Source organism: Amborella trichopoda, chromosome 3 (assembly GCF_054954075.1).
Source record: "Amborella trichopoda isolate Santa Cruz 75 chromosome 3, AtrichopodaSantaCruz75HAP2 v2.0, whole genome shotgun sequence".
Lineage (NCBI taxonomy): Eukaryota > Viridiplantae > Streptophyta > Magnoliopsida > Amborellales > Amborellaceae > Amborella > Amborella trichopoda.
Genome location: NC_142338.1, coordinates 45,319,092 through 45,341,478, shown reverse-complemented (window position 1 = coordinate 45,341,478; position 22,387 = coordinate 45,319,092). Strand labels below are relative to the sequence as shown.

Here is a 22,387-nt window from a genome sequence, read left to right as displayed (position 1 = left end):
TCAGTTTTGATTTCCAATGGGACAGGTTACCGGGTGTGTGTTTGTTTCTTTGTACTTTTATGACATATGGGTGGCGACGATACCATAACTCTATCCCCTCAATTTTGGGTAAAGACAATAAAACCCATCTCTTGTAAGGTAAATACGATTCAGTCCGCCTTTATGAGCCTATGTTTTTGTATATTGTCTTTGTATGTGGCCATCGTCGTACTTGTGGGTCATTTTCTAGAAATAAAAAAGGGAAAAAAGTTTATATAAAGATGCAACCCGGAACTAGGCAGGCAATCACGACTCTTCGAAGTCCTCCCGTATTTTCACCCTATTTTGGACCGTTGGATTAGAGTGAATTTCTATTGACCGTCCGATTGTACCTCAGAGTTGCAGAACGTTCTTGCGTGATGCCATGCGACCGGGGGCACCAAAAGACTCGTGTATTTTGAAGGAAAAATATTTCTGTAGACTCTATTTTTTAGAACAGTTTCTCGATGTCTCTTGGACTTTGAAAATTACTTTGCGGCATTGAAGTTCTTAAAATCATTTCTTGCAAAACCCCAACATTGTTGATCCCCGTTTGATGCTTTTAGTAGCATTTTGCTATCCCCCTAAATCTACCCTCTCTCATTTTATCCACTATCTCAATTCTCTCTCTCATACGCCATGGGCTCACCTCTGTATCTCTCTCATATCTTCTCTCCCGGAACCTCCTTATCTTTTTCGGAGCCTCTTTTCCGACCCCCTATTTTCTCTCTCTCTAATCTACTGCTATTTGATTAACAAAAAAAAAAACCGGTTTCTATCCAAATTTTTATGGTAGATTTTCCATTTATTTTTCAGTAGTAATGGAGCAGTACACATGATCTTCACGAGTCTCTCTCCACTAATGGAGGGACAAATAAGGGTTTGTATATATTTAGAGAGAGATATGAGGTGCTCTAAAATTTAGAGGGGTTTAGGTATGGCCCAGTTTAGTGGCAAGGTCAGGAGTCCTCTTTAGGCTTGAAAATATGATTGTTTTTCATCAAATCTCTTTAGGCTTGAGAATATGACTATTTTCTATCGAAGAGCTTTTGTTTGTGTTCTCTCATTTCCTCCAAACCCTTACCCTTCATTCACAAACCACTGTGAGAGAGAGAGAGGAAGAAGAGAAACACCAAAATGGTCACAAGACACCAGTAGTTTCTTGTCGATATCGTTTTTCATAATCTCCAAGGTGAGGGCCGCAATCTCTGAGTCAATGGCCTTTATGGTCTCCACCCCAACCATCTTCACCTCCAAATCCATAATCACCTCCCTCTTCATCTGATTCAGTGCCCATGACATCTCTGCCCTCACCGCGCTCAGCATGGCTGCGGCTTGCGCCTCTTTCACCTCCTTTGATGTGTCTCTCACACTGTTCATAAGGAGCAGTAATTCGCCAGTGATGGGGAGAGTGAGATTAAAGTCGAAGATTATAGTTTTCTCCATTTCAATGAGGGCAAGGCCAGCGGAGGTCGGTATGGTGACCCTGCTAGTTTTAGCGAATGGGTTTCTTCAAATGTAAAAAACCAGGTTCGTCAAGAAAGATAATTTCCATCAAGATACCTTAGGATTTCTCGTTGTGAAAAATGGCCGGAAAATGAGTCATGCTTTGATTGCAGGCCTCTGGCTCTAGGATTAGAGAGAGACGCGACATATAGATAAAGAGAGGATTTGAAGGGAGGGGGACGTGAGCGAGAGAGAGGTTCAAGGGAGAGGGGGCTTGAGCGAAGGAGACAGGTTGGAGGGAGAAATGAGATAGTACCTAAAATGAGGGAGGGAATTGGGATATTATTTTGGGAGTAATGATTTTATAGGACCTTACTCCACCTACCTGTGTAGGACTTTAAAGGATCACCATTCAAATTGGTACGAATCTCTAAAAAAGTTATTATATAGGTGTGTGACTTTATTTTTCTATAGATTCGTATCAAATTTAATGGTGATGTTTTGAAGTTCTACACACATGGGTGGGGGAAGGTCCTATAGGATCATTTCTCTTATTTAGGAAAACAAAATGTTATTAAAAGCATCAAACGAGAATAAACACTAAAAATTTAACGCCGCAAGATAGTCTTCAAAATTCAGGGGACACTGTTCTAAAAAATGGGGTCTATTGAGATATTTTCCCTATTTTGAAACTTGAATAGATTATGCCATGGTTTAGATACACAACAAGTGTGTGACACATTATACACTAGCTAGTTGTGAGTAATATTTTGACTCATGAGGATCGGACCGGCGACTGAATTGGTGAGGGCATTAGTTGGGAAAGGTTTCTATGCTTCCCCTTCAATATAGAAGTTCTATCCTCCCCTTACCGTCTAGCCATCCAATTTTGATCAAGAGAGCCACTCATCGTTTAATTTTTAGATCTGACGTTTCAAAGTATTTTATTTTTGTTTTTTATTTTATACAAATTATATGAATATGAAATTTGGTACGTGCCATTTCTCATTGAGGCGCGCCTATAAAAAATATTAAATTTTTTTTTTGATAAAATGTAATGACCAAAATGCCCCTCAAAACATTCGGGGGTATTTTAGTCATTTTATTTTATTGAAAATATTTTTTTTATATTTTTCGCTAGTGCGAGTTTAATAGAGGAATGGACGTTTAAAATTTGGTGTCAAAATAGTTTATAAAAAAAATTTAAAAAAAAATAGCGTAGAGACGTGACATTGTGATTGGGGCAATCTTAACCCTCCATTCAGAATGGACGGTTGGACAAGGGGGAAGATAGAACTTCTATGCTATAGGGCAAGCATAGAAAGCTTGCCCGCATTAGTTTATATTGAATAAGACCAATTCACTAGTACGACGAGTGTAAGAAATTAAATAATGCGTAAAAATAGTAAAATAAGGAAAAAATGGGAAAAATTAGAGAAAATTAGAAAATAAAAATCTGAAAAAAATTAAAACAAATAACTATTAGCGATACAATAACTTAAATTTGTAAAGAATATGCAAAACAAAAAAACGCTCATAAGATAATAATAAAATATTGATCAAGAGAAACTAAGTACAGCTAAAGTTCATATGCTGGCATTCTTACATATAAATTTTTTCTAAAAATAAAAAATAAAAATTGAAAAAAAAATTAATCTATTCTTTTTTTGGTTTCCCTATCTACCTTTTTTTTTTTTTTTTTAAACAGAAATTAAATGAATAAAATAAAAAAACAAAAAACAGGCACTAGATGATTTTGATACATTTTTTGTTTTAATGGCTTATACAAAATATAAAATCCCATGCAAGATTAGCACGGTGAGAGGTGCGAGGGAGTGGAATCAAACCATGTCCCAAGCTCAAGGGAATATAAAAAATTTACGATTTTGCACCAAACTATTTGTTTATTTATTTATTTTTAGATTTACCTTCTAGGGGTTTTTAACAAATTTTAATTGTAAAAGCCCTAACAAATTACAACATTAAAATTTTAAAAATTAAAACTATATATGTAAGGAAAAAATCCAAAAATATTAGGTTTTTCCTTTTTATATTTTCGGCTAGTTCTTTGAGGGGCTTTTACACATTGTAAAATTCCGTTAAAAAAAACATAAAATTGCATCCAAAAATGAAAAATACCTCCAAAATTGTAAAACCCTTATGTTTTGATTTCCCAAAACTAGCAAGGCTACATAAATTTTCATTTATTTTGTAATTTCTAAACTCTAAATTAAAATAGTAAATAATAAATAAAAAAATAGCCTGATGTTGAAATTGCCGGAATATTGCCGAAATTTGGCCAGACGTCTTTTTGGCGGAGGCTTGTTGATCGAGCAAGGGAGAGCATATCGAATAAACCTGTTTCTCTCTCTTTTAATCTCTCTTTTATAAAAGTCATAAGTTGTTTTTTAACTTTAACCCAAGAAAAACCTTTTAACCTTTACGTATTTAATAAGACCTAAACACCACCTATGAAGCCCCTTTTTTTTCTTTAGAAAATGCAAAAGAAGGGTTGAAACTATCATTTTACCCACACATTTGGAACGGCTAGCTTGCATCTTAGCTGTTGAATTGGCCCCGATCCGTGACGGGCTGGTTTACCAGTTTAGATCTGCTTTTCCCCATTTCATTGTCTGGATCGGACCCGAGAAGGTACTAGTTCATTGGTCATATTGACTAGTTCGGTCCGATTCATACAACTCAATTAAGTTCCTATAAATGCACTGTGTAGTTTTCCACCGAGAGTGGACGGGCTAGGGCTAGCCCGATAAGGACCCAGGCCAGTCTCAGGCCCAAGCCGGCTCAGCCCGGCCCATTCCCCAGCCTATGTATAGGGTATTTTTGGCACTATTATTTATTTAGAATAGGAAGGGATGTTAGTTACACTATAACTACGAATGGGCACGATTTAGAACGTGTCACCCTAGGTTTTATTAAAGGATGCAGTTCGTATAAGGGCTAAAAAAAAGGGTAGGGCCTCACCTCGAAACTTCGTTTTGAAAATACTTTCGGTGTGAGAAATTTCTAAGATGGCTCTATAATTAATTTCTACCATTGATTATAAAATTTGTAGCTAAAAAAGTGATATAGATCTTGGGGATTGGTGAGCACTTATTTTTAGGGCGAAATGGATGGTCTAGATAATGTGTTACAATATACAATATTTTTAGGACTTATGTTCACAACGCTCGAGGGCGATAAGGTAGGGCTTCGGCCGTGACGCCAAGTACTTTCATACCGGAATGAAGTCAATCAGAGGAAGAAGTTCAAAAAATCTAGAGCTACGAAGGGAGAGATTTGGGAAATGATTATGAATTAGGGAACTATGACTAAGCTACTAGAAATATGCAAATGAAATCACAATGAAGAGCAAAGGGATGAACTCACTTGGAAGCTAGGCCCACAAGCCCGGCATTTAGAAGGTGGTCTTGACCACATCCAAGATTGTTGTGTTGGCCTCTTTCACCTCTTAGGATCCGCCAATTGGTATCGAACATAGTTATGACTAAGGCGGTACTAACTTAGATTTGAATAAGATAGAGGAAATCTAAGCCAAAGGTCTAAAAGAAGAGTCTAGGGTACATTTATGTAACCTAGAATCTATGTTTTGATTAGTAGCTTAAGTGTATGTCTTGGCTAGCATAAGGTTGCAGAGGTCCAAAGTATAGGTCTATGAAAGGGGAAATTAGGGTTCTTGTCTTTAGGGTTTCTAAGGGTCTAGGGTTATGTGTGTGGAGTAGCAGGGCTATGCCTATTTCTCTAAGGTTAGGACGCCTAAAACCGCAGGTGAGGATTAAAAGCTAGGACTCTAGATAACGGCTCCATCAAGTGGCGGCTTAATTTTGGGTCGTAGATAATTAGTGAAACACAGTATTATGTTAGCGTAAAGACTTTAAACACTGGTGTAAATTAGTTCTACACAAAGACTATGGACCCCATAACTACAATTTCTACTAAATTTTGAGGTGAGGCTTTACTTATTTTGATAGGCTTGCAGTACTATCAAAACATTTTCTTCTATTAAATCTATTTTTTCAACTATATTTTTTCTCTTTTATCGAAACAGGCTGGGTGGGTGAATTTTCCCTCTTTCCAACCCCCTCTCTCTCTGTCTTGGACCTAGCCTGGGTCTGGATGAAGCTGCTTTGCCTTGACCTTGGCCTTGGCCTTGGCTCGGCCCTGAGCTACATTTAGCCTGCTCTAAATTTTTCAGGACCGGCGCCAACCCAATGTGAACCCTGTTTGCCATTCCTTTATTTATTTTGACATTATGGGGCCGTTTGGGTAACTGAAAATCTATTACAAGAAACATATTAGAAGGAAATATGAGATTTATCATGTTTGGGTACACTTCAATAGTAAACTTCAATAGTAGTAAACTTCAATAGTAAGAAATTGGAAATAAATTACAAAAGATTTTTTAAAAAATACGTGAAATCTATTACGCGTAGAATGATTGTAAAATCCATTACGTGCTTAACGGGTAATCTAACTATACAAGTCTCTTGCCCAAAAAAATCTTCTATCTCCCCATTCTCCCTCTTTCATGTGCACATCTATTCTCCCGCTATTCTCCCTCCCTCCTCCGCATATCCATTTCTACTCTCTCTCTAAACTCTACTTATACGCACAACCATTTCTACTTTCTTTCTAAACTCTCAATTTCTATTTTTTCTCAAAATTCCACCTATAAGTGTTTGCATATGTTGCATATATCCAATTCTACACTCTCATGCGCACATCCAATTCTATATCCCTTTATCTTCAATTGGGTTATAGCCCTCATTTGAAGCCATCAGTTCTCATATTATTACGTCATTGCTCTTCAAGCCTTTGAAGCAATTTTAAATATGTTTTGGGTTGTCTTCAATTTTTCTCATCAATCCAAAAGGGTTTTGGATTGATGGGTTGTTGCAGAAGATTTCTTAGATCTCCTCATTAGATGAAGACTGTACCTCATCAATCTAAAAGGGATAAATTATAATGATTACTAAATCATTTGGAAAAAAAAAAGATTTTTTTGGGGATATTAGGGTTTAAATGCAGAAAAAAGTGATAAATTATATGTTATTTAAATGATAATGATTACTCTTTTAGATTTTTTTTTTTTTTTAAATACATCACAATTTATTATTTAAACTACAAATTAACGATATTTAAAGGTTGTGACTAAAATAGTTCACTTAACGTTTATGACCAATATTAATTCACAATATTAAGTTATTATTCTTTGAGGCATGACAAGCATGATATAGTCATGCTATCTTTACCTATGCATTTCAATATTAAATAAGAATGTCTACAAATAGATCATTTATCTTTCGTAAATGGAGGTCACAATCATTATAAAAAATTAGATGTCAAATTGGATGGCCTGAAGTGAGTCATGAAGTGATTTTTTTTGAAATTTTGTATTTATTCAATTGGTACAACCATCCATTTTAAAATTTAAAGGACAAAAATTATTGTGCGTACAAAAGATAAATGGTATCTTTATAGACAATTCTATATTAAATCGCTATATCTAGTAAGAGCAATGTAAGTATGTCCAGTAAGAGCAATGTAAGAACAAATTTAAGGTACAATGTAGGGAATTTTACATAAAACTGTGTAATCTAACTACAATGTATTTCCCATGTTGCATCTAAATACTACCCAAACAATAACAATCTATTTCCATGTAATATATTATACGGTAATGTCTTATATATAATTCATAGATAATATATTTTCAGGTATCCAAATTAACCCTATGTATACCGCCAAATTCCTTCTGGCGTCACGCTAATCTTGTTCTAACCTAACGGCTCTCTCTAATCCCACTTACGCACACAATTGGAATCCAATGCAATTAGCGCTACCATGACTTCAAAAGAAAAAACAATTGAGAATAGGTCGGGCCGTCGCCAGGTTGCTTGGACACTTTATGCATAATTTGAGTAGGCCAAGAGGAATCCTCCCCATGTCTATGGAAATGGGTGAAGCGGGTGGAAACCTGAGATTATCATTTGGAAAGAGTTCACATAACGATGCAACTTTATTTGTAGAAGTAATATTATATTAATCTACATCGTTTATTTTATTTGAACAGTATAGATTTGACTTTGTCTCAAAAAACATGTCAATTTTGATATTGTTTTAAAAAATATGCCAGATCCATACCGTTCAACTAAAAAAACAAACTAGAATACCGCAACTTTACTTCTATAAATAAAGTTGTATCCTTATACAAACCACACCCTTTTATTTTGTCCTTCCGTTTCGGAATATTTGGGCCGGGCCTCTTGAATGCAGGGGCTACAATGAGTCACGTCCCAAAAACTTGAGCCCTTGAGCACCTTTTTTCTTGATGTTGCCCCATCCAAACTAAGGTCGCCCTCCTTGGGGAAGGTCTTGGGTGGCAACTGTGGAAATGATGCAACATGATAATCTTTGAGGCGTTATAATGGAGCTTGAGTTAACTTCGGATGAACGTTTGGGGTACATCAAGATATGACATGGTAGACGATTCAATTTTTTTTTGATAGAAGTTATAAAATTTTATTGGGACAAGCTTTTTATGTTTCTTCTACAGTATAGAAGTTCTATCATCTCTCTTATCCAACTGTTCATTATGAATGGAGGGTTAAGATTTTCCCAATCACAATGTCATGTCTCTATACTATTTAATTTTTAATTTTTTTTTCTGTAAACTATTTTGACACCAAATATTGGACATCCATTCCTCTATTAAACTCACACTAGCGAAAAAAAAAATATTTTCAATAAAATAAAATGACCAAAAAACCCCTGAAAGTTTCAAGGGGTATTTTGATTACTATATTTTATTGAAAAAATGTTTTTAATATTTTTATAGGTGCGCCCCAATGAGAAGATGACACATACCAAATTTCATATTCATACAATTTGTATAAAAAAACTAAAAATAAAAAACTTTGAGACGTCAGATCTAAAATCAAACGGTGAATGGCTCTCTTGATCAAAATTAGAGAGCTGGATAGTAGGGAGAGGATAAAACTCCTATGTTGTCGAAGTAGCATAGAAACCTTTCCCATGTTCTTGAAGGAGACTAAAACTAAAAGTAGACAATTCAATTTCAAGTGGAATTTGTACCGCCAACGATAGGGTTGGCTCCAAGCTGGGCAGCCCTTGCTTGAGTTTGGCTTGGGTCCCGCTAGGCCCGTTCCCGACACAGCTGAGGGGAGCCTAGCCTAGGACATGGCTTTATATATTAAAATGACATTAGGGAAAATGTGGGCTTGGCTGGCCAGTCCTATGGCGGCCCAAGCCAAAGCCTCAGCCAACCCTCACTCTATGGTGGCTTAGACTGACTTGGCCCTAGGACCATATTTTATAGCTCAAGACTAGTACCTCTGAGCTGGGCCGGGCTGCCTAGCCCAATGCCATCCAGAGCTCAGGCAAGCACTCTCCTTCAAGGCATAGAACTCACAAATAATTTTTGGGCCAATTTATTAAAAAACTCATAAGAGATGATTAATTTTATACCTTACCTATATCTTTTGATATAATTTCAAAATACCCATAATCATCTCATATGAATATTTTGAAAATTTTCCCTAATCTCAATTTGCCGTGGAAGAAGACTCCAACAATGGGATAAACTGGTGTAAGGGAAGTTAGAAATCCGATAAATTGTAGTCCCAATTTTGGATGCGAGCGGAGATATCACTGTGCAATTTTTTTTTTTAGATATGCATTGTTCCATAGGGAGATTAATACGGAAGTTGATGCTCTTCTAAAACAAGGCTTTACCCTAGCATTTGTGGTACTCAATAAAATTTGAATCGATGCACAACACAATCGGCAATTTTGAAGTTGTAAACTTTGAGAGTCATGAACAGAAAGTTTGAACACAAATAAAGTGTTAAGAATAAGATGGTTGATACAAGGTTTAAAAAACGGATCGGTGACTTGGATCAGCCATTCTAAAAACTGTGTTAGATCGGTGGATCGACGATCTGGTTCGGAGAATCGACTGGATCGGCGAATTTGGTCCAAAAAAAAATTCAAATAATCACAAAAAAATCTCTAAAAATAATATTTTTTGAGCTAAAAAAAATTGGAGGTGTACACTTCTATATTATAAAATTAAAAAAATAATACCCCAAAATTATCATATCAAACATTTATAATTCTTTTAATTCGACCAAAATTATCACAACGTAACTAACTATAATATTATACATTAAATTGAAAAATAAAAATAAATTTAAAACTTGTCTTATAATATAATCTAATTCAAAAAAAAATCTAATTTACAACTATAACAAAATAATATATTATATAATTTATAATATAAATAAATTAATAAAAATATAATATTTGGTTATCAATTTATAATTATCATTTATAATATTATAATAAACATGATTAAAAAAATATTAAGAAACACCTTCGTATCATATGATTAAAAATAAAAATAAAAGTTTTTTATTAGTTTCAATGTTATGACATTAAAAATAACTATTCAAAATAAAATTCTCCCTAAAAAAAATAGATAATAATAATATCAAAACTCAAAAAGTTAAAAACAAAAAAAAATTGAACCATAGGCATGGCTTGCGGGGAGTGGAGGGACAAATAGAGAGGATGGTTCGTGGGGGAGAGTGAAGGTGGAGATGAGAGAGGAGAGAGAGATGCAAAGTGCGAAGAGAGAAGGGGGCGAGAGCAAAGTGGGCTGCAGAGGGGAGAAAGTGCGAAGAGCAAATGTGGGCAGATAATCGGTGAAGAATCGTGGAAAAATCGGTCGTTCAACAAAAAATCGGCGAGTCTATTACTTTGAATCGTTCGAATCTTGATTTTTTACTGGATCCGGCAAGGTCATGGAGATTATTGATCTGGATCGCCCGATTTTGGATCGGATCATCGATTTTTAAATCACAGCTTCTAAGAATTGTGAGAGAAAAAACATATAAAGGCTAAGAATAATTGTTTCGTGGGGTTGAACCAAATTTCTACCGTATGTCGTCCAGAGGTATAATGGATGAAAATAGGTGGACTATCTAAAAACAATTATAACTATCGGTCAAAATGTTTTTTTAATATAATTATTATTTTTAGTTTCAAAATTTATCTATTTTTTCATATTCATGATCTCTTAGTTAAAGATTATATATTCTCTTCAAATTAAGATCAAATTATATTTTAAAAATATATTTATTGCCAAGCCCGCAATTCTACATGTGTGGGCTTGACTGCATGCTATCCGCATCCTAAAGTTAAACCCAGTGTTTTCGGATTGGTGACATGAATCAGTCACACCCATACCAATGTCAGATTGGTGGACCGGTGGATCAGATTGGAGAATCGGCCGAATAGGTAATTTTTTTCTCAATTTTTTTTTGAAAACATCACTATAAATATCTAAAAATAGTGTTCTTTTAGTTTCTAAAATAATTTAGGAGTGGTGCATTATGTACTTTCATTATTTTGTAAAATAGGTGAACATAGAGATGTTGTTTTATTGTCTCGATGTATGTATAATTATTAACTATAGTATAATATTACTGGTCGGGCCTGGATTTACCTCGCTCGGGCTCCCTCGGAGACTTAGGCTCGATGAATCCCCTCTTGTACAACCGCTTAACTCGTGCGCGTGTGTGTGTCTCCCGTGCCACGTGTAGATAGGTATTTCCAACAGTGAGAAGATTTTAAAGCAATGAAGCGGTGGACTCAAGCACCTACCGCACTAGAGTTGAGTTCGTGGGATACACCCAGGCTACAACCCTCTTAGATCAATGACGAAAGCCCTCTGGCTGTCCAACAACGTGGTTTGAATTGGGCCCCCTCTGAAATCAATACCTCACTTTAACTCTCACAAAAAAACTACTAATTAAAAGTCCACTTATAATAAAACTCATCTTTAATGCACTTGTGGGTTAGTGGTTCTAGTTTTGAGGGTAGAGTGATAGGAAAAATAGGTATGAAAGAGAAGAAAGAGAAGAATAAGAATAGGTTGGTGAGAGCTTGGTTTAGAGTTAAGTAGAAGAATAAGAAAATGAGATGAAAGAAGTCAAGGGATGACCGAAAAATCGAGCCACCTCTTGGAGTAACTTATCCTAAGAGGTATTACAGGAGACAAGGAAAAACATCGGGCTCAAAGCATTGGTACCTGGAGGATTTAGAAAGTGGAGTTACGGGACTTAGTCTGTAACTATGTCACTAACCCAAAAAGCCCCCTAAAAGTGATCAAGGGAGAGAAGAGAATAGAGTGAAAGGAGATACAAAATCTCTCACAGCTCGAACCCTGTGCGACCCAATGGTTAGAGTGATGTAATGGTTAAAACTCTAGTAAAAGCTATCTTAGGATGACCCTAGCCTGAGTGATCGAGTGCAAGAGAATCAATGCCTTTTACGACTCAACAATATTACGTGAACTGGTGGTTAGGGTAGCAATCGGAGAGTTAGAACCCTAAGATACTAACTCAAGAAGACCCTGGCTCGAGTGCTCAAGGATGAGAGAAGAGATGAGTAAAGAGAAAGAGTGAAGAAGTAATGATACAAAAATAAAATAAAATGAGTGAATTAGAAATGAATATATGAGTTAGAGAGAGGGATGTATTAGAGTGAGAGATAAATGAGTTAAGGGGGATGAAAGAAGATGGACCAGTCTATGGTGCGGGTCCGGTTGTCTTGGGTTGTAGGTTGGGGTGAGAGAAAGATGGACTTGCCTATGGTGTGGGTTTGGGTATCTTAACAGGTAAGTTGGGGTGAGAGAGGGTGAGAGATGGTGAGAGAGGACGCGCCTTAGGTGCGGGTCCAAGACTTGGTGGGACGAGAGAGGGGGAGAGAAGCTGAGGGTGTGAGGGTAAGAGTTGGACCCGCCTAAGGTGTGGGTCCAGACTTTTGTGTGTGAGAGAGGGAGAAGATAAGAGAAGAAGAGAGGGAGAAGATAAGAGAAGAAGAGAGGGAGAGAAGTCGGGCCTGCCCTAGGTGCGGGTTGGACCGCATGACTACATATGTAGTCCGAAATGTGTAAAGCATCCATCTTAAAGATGGATGCAAGTAGGTGTTCCATCTAAAAACAATGGAAACTAACAGTCCAAATATTTTCTAACTAGAATTATTATTTCCAGGTTTTAAAAATTTATGTATTTTTCATATTCATGATCTCAATGTTAAAGGTCACATATCCTTAAAAATTAAGTAAAAAAATTCATCTAAAAAAGAGATATATTAATAGATCCGCATTTATAGATATGCGGGCTTGGCCATATAGAAACTGGGTCCATATATATATATATATATATATATATATATATATATATATATATATATATATATATATATAAAAGATACGACAAAATGCCTTATAGGTGAAAATGAACAGTGATTTCGCCTACCCTCATCACCATCTAAACTTCATCACACGGTCATAGTTTTCCTATAGTGTTTTAATTTTTATTTTTTTTTCTACAAATCGGAATGGTCTGAAATTTGGAGAGTATGTTCATAAAAAATAGAGTAATCTAATTAAAATATTAAAAAATAATTCACAAAACATCAATTGATTAAAATACCCTTGATAATTTATGGGGGTATTTTGATCAATTTATATTAACAAAATATTTTTTTCATATTTTTATTAAGTGCGACTCACTAAGATGTATATACGTTCCAAATTTCAAATTATTTTGATTTGTAAAAAAAATAAAAATTAAACCATTATCAGACAATCGTGACTATGCGATAAACTTTGGACGGTGATGTAAAATCACTATTCATTTTTGCCTATAGGCATTGGGAAGACTTTTCATATATATATTATTAATCTCTCTCACACACATAGACATCCACACAAAGGATATAAATTTGCCCCTTAGTTTTCTCCCCTTCCTTCCTCTCTCTCTCCCTCTCTAAAGCGGTCTGAAAATCCATCAACCATTTTCATTTTTGTTTCTTACTCTTCCCAAATGCTCTCGCTTTCCTTCCCCAACCTATCTCCCCATATTTTAGGAATTATTTTTTTCTTTTTTTATTGGTTCTTTTTAAGGTGTACACTAGTCGATCAAGTCCACTCAAAATTGGCCAAGTGACTTGGTTAGGGCAGGGCTGAGCTAATTGCCCGAGAGAGAGAGGGCGAGAGACACATAGAGTGTGTGTCAATTAAAAAAAAAAAAAAAAAAGAAAAAAAATGGACGAAGAGAAAGAAATCCATGCTTGCACAAAATCAGGTGCATATGTGTGGTTGAAAGAGAAGAAAAAGGGTAAAATCCATACAAATATATGTCCCATGTAAAGAAGATGAAGAAACGATTGATCTTGTTCTTTTTCTCTTTTTATCTTGCTCATAACCAATAAGCAAGTTATATATGGGTAAGATAATGGACGTTAGAATTGCAGACGCATATGAGCTAAGAAATCTATTCCTGATGGATTGGCTAAAGGAGGGAATTAATAATTTGGTGAGGAGGATAAGTGTATAGCACCCTGGATGATTGTATTGGGATAACAATCTTAACCATATGCAAATAGGGACATGGTGGTGCCATAATGTGAAGTTTTGAGTTTTATTTTCATGTTAGTATCAAGAAACATAGTTCAAATTATCAAGAAACAGGGTATTAATATTTTTTGAACAATAGAAAGAATTCCATGTATTAATCATGCTTGCAAGGTGCTCGACATGATTCCAACCAAGGTTTGAAAAACGGATCTGCAAACCGGATCAACGCCCCAAAAATCATGTCGGATCGGTGGGTTTCGGCCCAAAAGTTTTTCTAAAAGGTGCAGTTGGCATACAGATGCATCCGTAGCTGTAGAGGTAAGGTGCACCTTCAAATTTTATCATGGTATATAGTTTTGATGTAAAATATTCTTAAGATTATCTCAAAATCTATTTTGATATCTAATTATAAAATTTTAAATTTCAAAAATGGTTAAAATCAAGTAGATCTATAAACATATAAAAATCTTAAAAATGGACGGTGTATATAATATGTTGTAAAATGTATTATTTCTGATGCTTAAAATCTTTTTATTTTTCATAGTCATACATCTCGATGTTGAGATGATCAATCCAAGGGTTTTTCAACATTAAAACTATGTTTTCCAATGGATATTTGAGGTGCATCCGTAGTTCTACATTATAAGGTTGCATCCTTACATAAACTTTTTCCTTTTCTAAGTCTATAAAAATATTTAGTTTCCGAAAAAAAATAGAAGTGATTCATTATGTAATTTCATTATTTTTGTAAAAATACGTGAATACTAAGACGATGATTTCATGTATGGATTTCTGTTAACCATTTATCCATAGCATTGAAAAAAATAAATATATAAATATAAAGTCCAAAATGGAGCATATAACAACCAAAATACAATCGAATACCAAAATGAAAGGTGGTGATGTTCTTCCTCTTCATCGTATTGATGCATCTCATTGAATTCTCTCGACAATTCATTATATCGATTCATGTATACCTCAAAATCAAAGAGATATGCTATCTCAAAAATAAGAGAAAACATTAACTACAATTAAATAGGTCAAAATATAGAAAGATAAAAAATAAACAGATCATAACATTCCTCATGTAACAAAAAAAGAAGAAGAAAAGGATCATGATGGAGTATATAAAAGAAATGAAAAAAAAGAAGTAAAAACATATACAAATGCATTCAAGTCCAAATGTTGTAAAAATAATAATTAAAAAGTGATAGAAAATACTACAATATTAAAATAAAAAATATAACATTAAAAAATATTAAAAAGCCAATATTTTCCCCCAAAATATACAGTCATGAAAAAAAATTAAAGATAATTAAAAAACAAATAAAAAAACTTATTCCCACACCATATGTATCAAGAGCGCATATTCATCAAAAGACCTAATTTTATTAAGCAATATATATATATATATTAAAAAATGATTTCTCAAAAACCCCTACAGGCGAGCAACATTTTGCACCAAAATCAACCCACAATCTTATGATAATCGAACAAATCCACAAACGTAAATCGTAAAAGCTTCTAACTCTCTTTCAAACACATCAAATTGCAGCAAAAATAATATGATGTTGAAGTTCAAATTGAAAAAATGATGGATTTTTCAGAAACCTTAAAATTTTTATCACATGCAAGCAAGAAAAAATTCATAGAAAAAAATTACTAAATGATAAATAAATTACTTAATTTATTTGAGAGGTGAAGCCTAGATAATAAAAACATTTTACTTAATTTTATCCAAAACGAGTTATAAAACGATTGGGATGTTCAATTTTGGACTAAGGTCATTTTTTCAGCAGCAACATTTCGAGCAAAAATCTACCTATAATCGTTTAATAATCGAACAAATTAACACACATACATTGTGAAAGCTTCAATTCTCTTTCAAACGCACCAAATTGCAACAAAATTATTTTTTTCAGAAAATGTGAAAAAAGGCACCAAAGATCGATTGAAATTCTTTTTGATGAATGGTTGATTCACAAAACATGCTATATTACAATGATTTCAATCCAGAAAAAGCCAAAATATTGGAAAACATTAAAAAAAAAAACCTGAAAAAAGCAAAATCCGTGATCCAGTGTGCATTATTGGAAGTGCATTTCGACTCGGCGATTCTATTGTAGCGAATTGCCAATTCTCTACAGTCGAATCTGTGATCCAAGGGGGATTGGGTGATTCCCAATATATTGGCAGATCTTGTTCATCTAGTGCCAAATCCGATATGGATCAAACGATTTCGATCTAGATCGCCGAATTTTTAAACCTTGATTCCAACTCATTTGAGGGCAGCCTAGATCTCCGGAAAAATATTTTGAGAAATGGTTTTTCAATGGGTTTGCTCATTTCTATTGTTTGGATTCAAAATTTGGGATGGAATGCTTTCTGCCATAAATTAATTTCTCTATTTTCAGCCCAAAACATTTTTTTTCTCACTACAAGCTAAACAATTAATTTCCATGTTTGATTTCCCTACAAACCTGAACAAAAAAACTGAAAACGAGTACACGGCAAGTTCTTTTTTTTTTTTTTTTTTTTTTTTTTAAAAAAAGGCAATCTCTGACCAAACTACCTCTCTCTCTTTATTTCTCTCCTCTTAATTCTCCAAAATCTTTATATCTTTGTTTCTTACTTCGCTCTCTATCTCTCCTACTTCATAGAAATCTCTCCATACTTCCGTCTTGCTCTGCCCATTTCCTTATCCCTCTATCTCCACCGTATTTGCCTTTCTAGGGATCAATCGCATTTAAGTCTTTTCATAGTAGCGATTGTATCCAGATTCCGGATACTTTCCAAACATTAAACATCCATTTTACAAAGAATATTTTCTATTAGAGCTGTATTTTACAGGAAATCGTTTTTTACAAACGATTTATTGTAGGGATCCAATTGGGTCCTGGATCTTTAAGATGATATTTTAGAAGCAAGATTTTGGACCCGATTTTAATTCATTTTACGTGAGTTTTGACTTAGTTAGTAAGCACTGAATTATATGCCACTCACTTTCGCGTGGGATTTATTAATGCATCTTTCACTGGTAAGAATATTTTGAGAGCGCATATACCAAGCTCCTACAAGAGTAAAATGTATCCTTTTAATTAAAAGATATTTATAAAAGAAAATGTATCCCGTCCACATGAAGTGGTGCTCGAGCACGCTTTCAATGGTTGAGATTTCAAAAGTGGAAATCCAACGTAACAAATTTGTTTAATATTTTATTATTATTATTTACTTTAAAAAATATTTATATGAAATTTGGGGGACAGGTGAATGTTTATAAATATAAAAAAAATAAAAATATTTAAAGAATATTTGAAATACAAAATGATAAAAAAAACCTCTAAATTTATTTTGATTAGTATTTTTTATTTGGAGTATTTTTTAGGTATTTTTGTTCAATTGAACCATTAAAAGGTAACGTCCACAGCCTATGGACGCAATACCAACCCTAAATAAAATTGGACTAATTTCGTTTGCTCTCGTATTTTATAAAGAACCTAGTTTTTATGCGGCCAAGGCCGCATATGTAGAAAAGCGGGCCTCTTAATAAAAGTATTTTTGAGATGGATTTGCATGGATGGATGTTAATAAAGCCATCAGGTGACGTGAGCATGTGCACTGTTTGCAACGCTGCACTGGGTCCCATGGGTGTGAGAGAGAGAGCACAAGAACTTTTGCATGAAAGAGAGAGAGAGAGCACAAGAGTTTTTGCATGGATGAGAGAGAGAACAAGAGAGAGAAAGAGAGCACAAGAACTTTTACATGGATGAGAGAGAGCACAAGAACTTTTGCTTGAATGAGAGAGAGAGCACAAGAACTTTTGCATGAATAAGAGAGAGAGAGCACAAGAATTTTTGCATGGATGAGAGAGAGAACAAGAGAGAGAAAGAGAGCACAAGAACTACAAGAACTACATGGAGGAGAGAGAGAGAGAACACAATAACTTTTGCATGGATAAGAGGACAGAGCACACGAACTTTTGCATGGATAAGAGAGACAGAGCACACGAACTTTTGCATGGATAAGAGAGACAGAGCACATGAACTTTTGCATGGATGAGAGAGAAAGAGGCATGGAATTGTTTGTACAAAAGAATGAGAGAGAGAGAGGGGCACATGAACATGTTTGTCTACAAAAGAAGGTGATCCCACGGGCATATGTATGTCCATGGTTTCCCTGGGCACCACACCAGCACATGCACTGCATGTGCCTCGTTATCTTTCCTCCAGGGATATTTGTTCAAATGTATAAGCTTTTAATTTTTAAATGAGGAAATGTTTTAAATTAAAAAGTATACATCTTTTGTTAGCCAAAGTGTAAGATCTAGATATTTAATTAATTAATTTGTTTTATATTGTTAAGGTGGACAAGTAGTATACCACTAAAATAGGGCATAGGCCCAAACTAGAAAGAGTTTAGGGAAATAAAAGGAATCCACTCCTAATCTACTTAACCACACGAACACGTGCACCCCGGAGTAATATCTAAAAGGAAAAAAATAGAATTGCGACTTTTAAGGAAGGAAAGAGTTTGTATAAGGTGTCAACCTTATATTGTAGAATTAAAGTACACCTCAAAAAACCCATCAATAAAGGCATATTGTAGAATTAAAGTACACCTCAAAAAACCCATCAATAAAGGTTCTTTCGTCGTTAAATTCTTTTTAGACATTGTAAAATTCATGTGCAAATGACTGCCTTATTATTTAAAAATTGACATTTTTGCAATTGATTATAGTATTGTTGTGAAATGTTTATTTGTGAATTGATATTCCATAAATTGTGATAATTCCGTATTCTTAAATTTTTATAAGAGTTTTTTTTTTCTATACATATTAAATTGGCTATTATGCTAGAATGCCTTTACAAACTGCTACCTTTCTAAATTTGAGCCCAAAATATTTGATTGGTTATTTTTGAAATATTATAGAAAGTAACTGTTATTAATGGTTTAAGTGAAATTCATATTAATGGTTTCAGTGATATGTTGAGTACATGATATTGCTTCTTTCGAATGTTTAAAGATATTTAGAAATAATTTAAGTATGCAAGTGGACTCATCCGGTTCGCCGATGAGGTATAAGTGGACCTATCTGGGACGCCAGTAGGGATTAAGTGGACTCATCCGGTATGCCGGTGAGGTATAAGTGGACCTGCAGGGATTAAGTGGACCTATCTGGGACGCCGATAGGGATTAAGTGGACCCATCAAGACGCTGATGGGGTATATAGGTGACCTACTTGGGACGCCAGTAGGGTATTTTGTGAAATCCTTTGAATTATGTACTGCCGTTAAAAGTGTTATAAGGATTTCAATTACTCGGATTATACTTAATTATGCATTTATTGAAAGTGAAACTGTTGATGCATTTCTGTTAATAGATCTCATTTTGGAAAATATTGATATCTTTCAATCATGATTATTTTTAGGATTATGATGATCACTTACTGAGTAGCCAAACTCATCAAACTATGATAAACATTTTTTCAGGATAACTACGGATTCATTTTGAGTGCTAGTCAAGATCAACCTTGGAAGATACTGTTGTTGTGCTAGCTTTCTTTATTTACTATGTAAGACCTCGCCACTGTAAATTTGTCCTATCAATCGATGTATATATGTTTTGTCCGTCACATCTCAGGAATAATAGTATTGTAAATTCTTGGGGTGTAACAATTATGGTATCAGAGCAATAGGTTTAAGATCCTTAGGAAATTTAAAAAGAATGTACTTAAAATCGCATTTATTGTGTGTACAGACCGGGATAAAGTCAGGATCCAGAATAGCTGAAGCCAATATGGAAGGAATTCACAAAGCTTTGGAAAATATGGTTGCTCTAATGCAACATCAGATGGAAAACAACAATCCACCCAGGCAGTCAGTTACAGGAAATGGTGGGAGCAATATCGAACAATTTAAAAAATTAAACCCACCTTCTTTTAAGGGTGCTGTAAACCCACTGGAAGCCGAGGGATGGGGAAAAAATATTCGAGGTTATGGAATGTCCTGATGATAGGAAGGTGGCCTTGGCAGTTTTTATGTTAGAAGGTGAGGCACAACACTGGTGGCGAATGGCAAAAGGAGTATTGGTAAAAGAAAATAAAACCTTGACTTGGGAAGTATTTTTAGAGGCATTTAATGAAAAATATTTCCCAGATTTTATTCGAGACCAAAAAGAAATGGAATTTCTAGAATTAATCCAAGAAAATAAGACAGTAGCACAGTACGAGGCCAAGTTTACTGAATTGGCCAGGTTTGCACCGCATATGATTAATAATGAGGCAAGAAAGGTGAAGAAATTTGAAAGGGGTCTCAGGCCAGCTATTAGAAGCAGAATATCAGTCTTGAAATTAAGAACTTATGCTGAAATAGTGGATCGTGCCCAAATTGTCGAAAAAGATTTTGAAGATTACCAAAAGACGAAAAATCAGATCAGTCATGTTAGACCTACATCATCTAATCGACAACAGTTTGAAAGGCCAAACAAGAAGCCAAGGCCCTCGCCATTTCAAAACCCAATAGAACCATGTAGAAAATTTGGGAAAAATCATGGATCAAGCCCTTGTTATTGGAATACCGGAGCCTGTTTTAAATGTAGAAAATTGGGACACCAGATTAAACAATGTCCTAGCTTACAGACACAACAGCTTCCAAAGCAGGGAGAGATAGCTTCAAAGCCTCAGATGAAGGGAAGAGTATTTGCGATTACCAAGCAAGACGCTCAGGCCTCAAAATCAGTGATCCAAGGTACTCTTACTATCTTCCAAAAAGTAGCTCATGTTTTGATTGATCCTGGATCTACTCATTCATTTATGTCACAACACTTCGCATGCCACTTAAAGGTAGAACCAGAACAATTAGAATACATTCTAGAGGTAGCCACACCGATGGGAGATTCAATTAACATCAATATAATGTACAAATCATGTGTAATAAAGATAGAAGAAAAGGAACTGTTGGTTGATTTAATACTCCTGGAAATTCAAGATTTTGATGTAATCTTAGGCATGGATTGGCTCTCTGCATACCATGCAAGTATTGATTGTTATAAGAAAATTGTTACCTTTAGTATTCCGAATCAACCAGTATTTTACTTCAATGGTGTCAAAGAAGACTCCCCATCATATTTAATCTCTTGTATTCGAGCTAATCGCCTCCTTCGAAAAGGGTGTCAAGGCTTTCTTGCCTATATCAAAGAAGATAGGAAGGAAGAAATAAATTTGGATACCACTCCGGTTCTCAGAGAATTTCCCGACGTTTTTCCTGAAGAATTGCCAAGATTACTACCTGACAGGGAAATTGAATTCTCCATTGAATTATTGCCAGGGGTAGCACCAATTTCTAAGGCACCTTACAGAATGGCTCCTGCAGAACTTAAAGAACTGAAACAACAATTGGAAGAATTATTAGATAAAGGTTTTATCAGGCCCAGTGTGTCACCTTGGGGTGCTCCAGTACTGTTTGTCAAAAAGAGAGATGGGACTATGAGATTGTGTATTGATTATAGACAGTTGAACCAAGTGACAGTGAAAAATAAGTATCCATTACCTAGGATTCATGATTTATTTGATCAATTACAAGGATCACAAGTGTTTTTAAAAATTGATCTTAGATCTGGATACCATCAGCTTAAGATTAAAAGTGAAGATGTACTCAAGACAGCTTTCAGAACAAGGTATGGCCATTATGAATTTTTAGTCATGCCTTTTGGATTAACCAATGCACCAGCTGCATTTATGGAGTTGATGAATCGGATCTTTAAGCCCTTTTTGGATAAATTTATTGTGGTATTCATCGATGATATTTTAATTTATTCCAAGAATCAGAAGGAACATAAGCAGCATGTAAGAATGGTATTGCAAATATTAAGAGAGAAGAAATTGTATGCCAAACTTAGTAAATGTGAATTTTGGCTTGAACAAGTGACATTTTTAGGACATGTCATATCAAAGGAAGGTCTATCAGTTGATCCTTCAAAGGTTGAAGCCGTTGTTAATTGGAAACAACCAAGTAATGTGACTGAAGTTCGAAGTTTTTTGGGATTGGCAGGATATTACAAAAAATTTGTAGAAGGATTTTCTCGAATCGCAATCCCATTGACTCGATTGACACAGAAAAATGTCAAATTTGAGTGGACAAGTGAATGTGAGGAGAGTTTTCAAGAACTAAAAGTTCGCTTAACTTCAGCACCTATTTTAACTATTCCTGAGGGGAGTGGGGGATTTGTGATTTATAGTGATGCTTCACATAAAGGTTTGGGCTGTGTATTAATGCAATATGGGAAAGTAGTGGCATATGCATCCAGACAGTTGAAAGAATATGAGAAAAAATATCCAATTCATGATTTGGAGCTAGCTGCAATAGTATTCGCTTTAAAAATATGGAGGCATTATCTATATGGTGAGCAATTCGTAATATACACGGATCATAAGAATTTGAAATACCTTTTCTCTCAGAA

At 34.9% G+C, this 22,387-nt stretch overlaps 1 protein-coding gene and 2 long non-coding RNA genes across 3 annotated transcripts; 1 reads left to right on the top strand and 2 right to left on the bottom strand.

Annotated features, from left to right (window-relative positions):
• Positions 1-1,098: 1,098 nt before the first annotated feature.
• Positions 1,099-1,464, bottom strand: LOC18443946 (ATP synthase subunit b', chloroplastic). The gene has a single exon (XM_006854126.1). It carries the CDS (start codon positions 1,462-1,464, stop codon positions 1,099-1,101), a length of 366 nt encoding a protein of 121 aa, XP_006854188.1.
• Positions 1,465-14,643: 13,179 nt separating this feature from the next.
• Positions 14,644-17,461, bottom strand: LOC148782900 (uncharacterized). The gene is made up of 2 exons (XR_016051294.1): positions 16,495-17,461; positions 14,644-14,927 (listed from the first exon to the last, which is right to left on the bottom strand). It is a non-coding gene; the product is annotated as an uncharacterized LOC148782900 (long non-coding RNA).
• A 458-nt stretch (positions 17,462-17,919) lies between these two features.
• LOC148782899 (uncharacterized) lies at positions 17,920-19,886 on the top strand. Its single transcript, XR_016051293.1, has 3 exons — positions 17,920-18,175; positions 19,420-19,502; positions 19,688-19,886. It is a non-coding gene; the product is annotated as an uncharacterized LOC148782899 (long non-coding RNA).
• Positions 19,887-22,387: the final 2,501 nt, after the last annotated feature.

Coding starts and splice junctions, on each gene's coding strand:
- LOC18443946 (XM_006854126.1), bottom strand. CDS start 1,464: ATGGAGAAAACTATAATCTTCGACTTTAATCTCACTCTCCCCATCACT.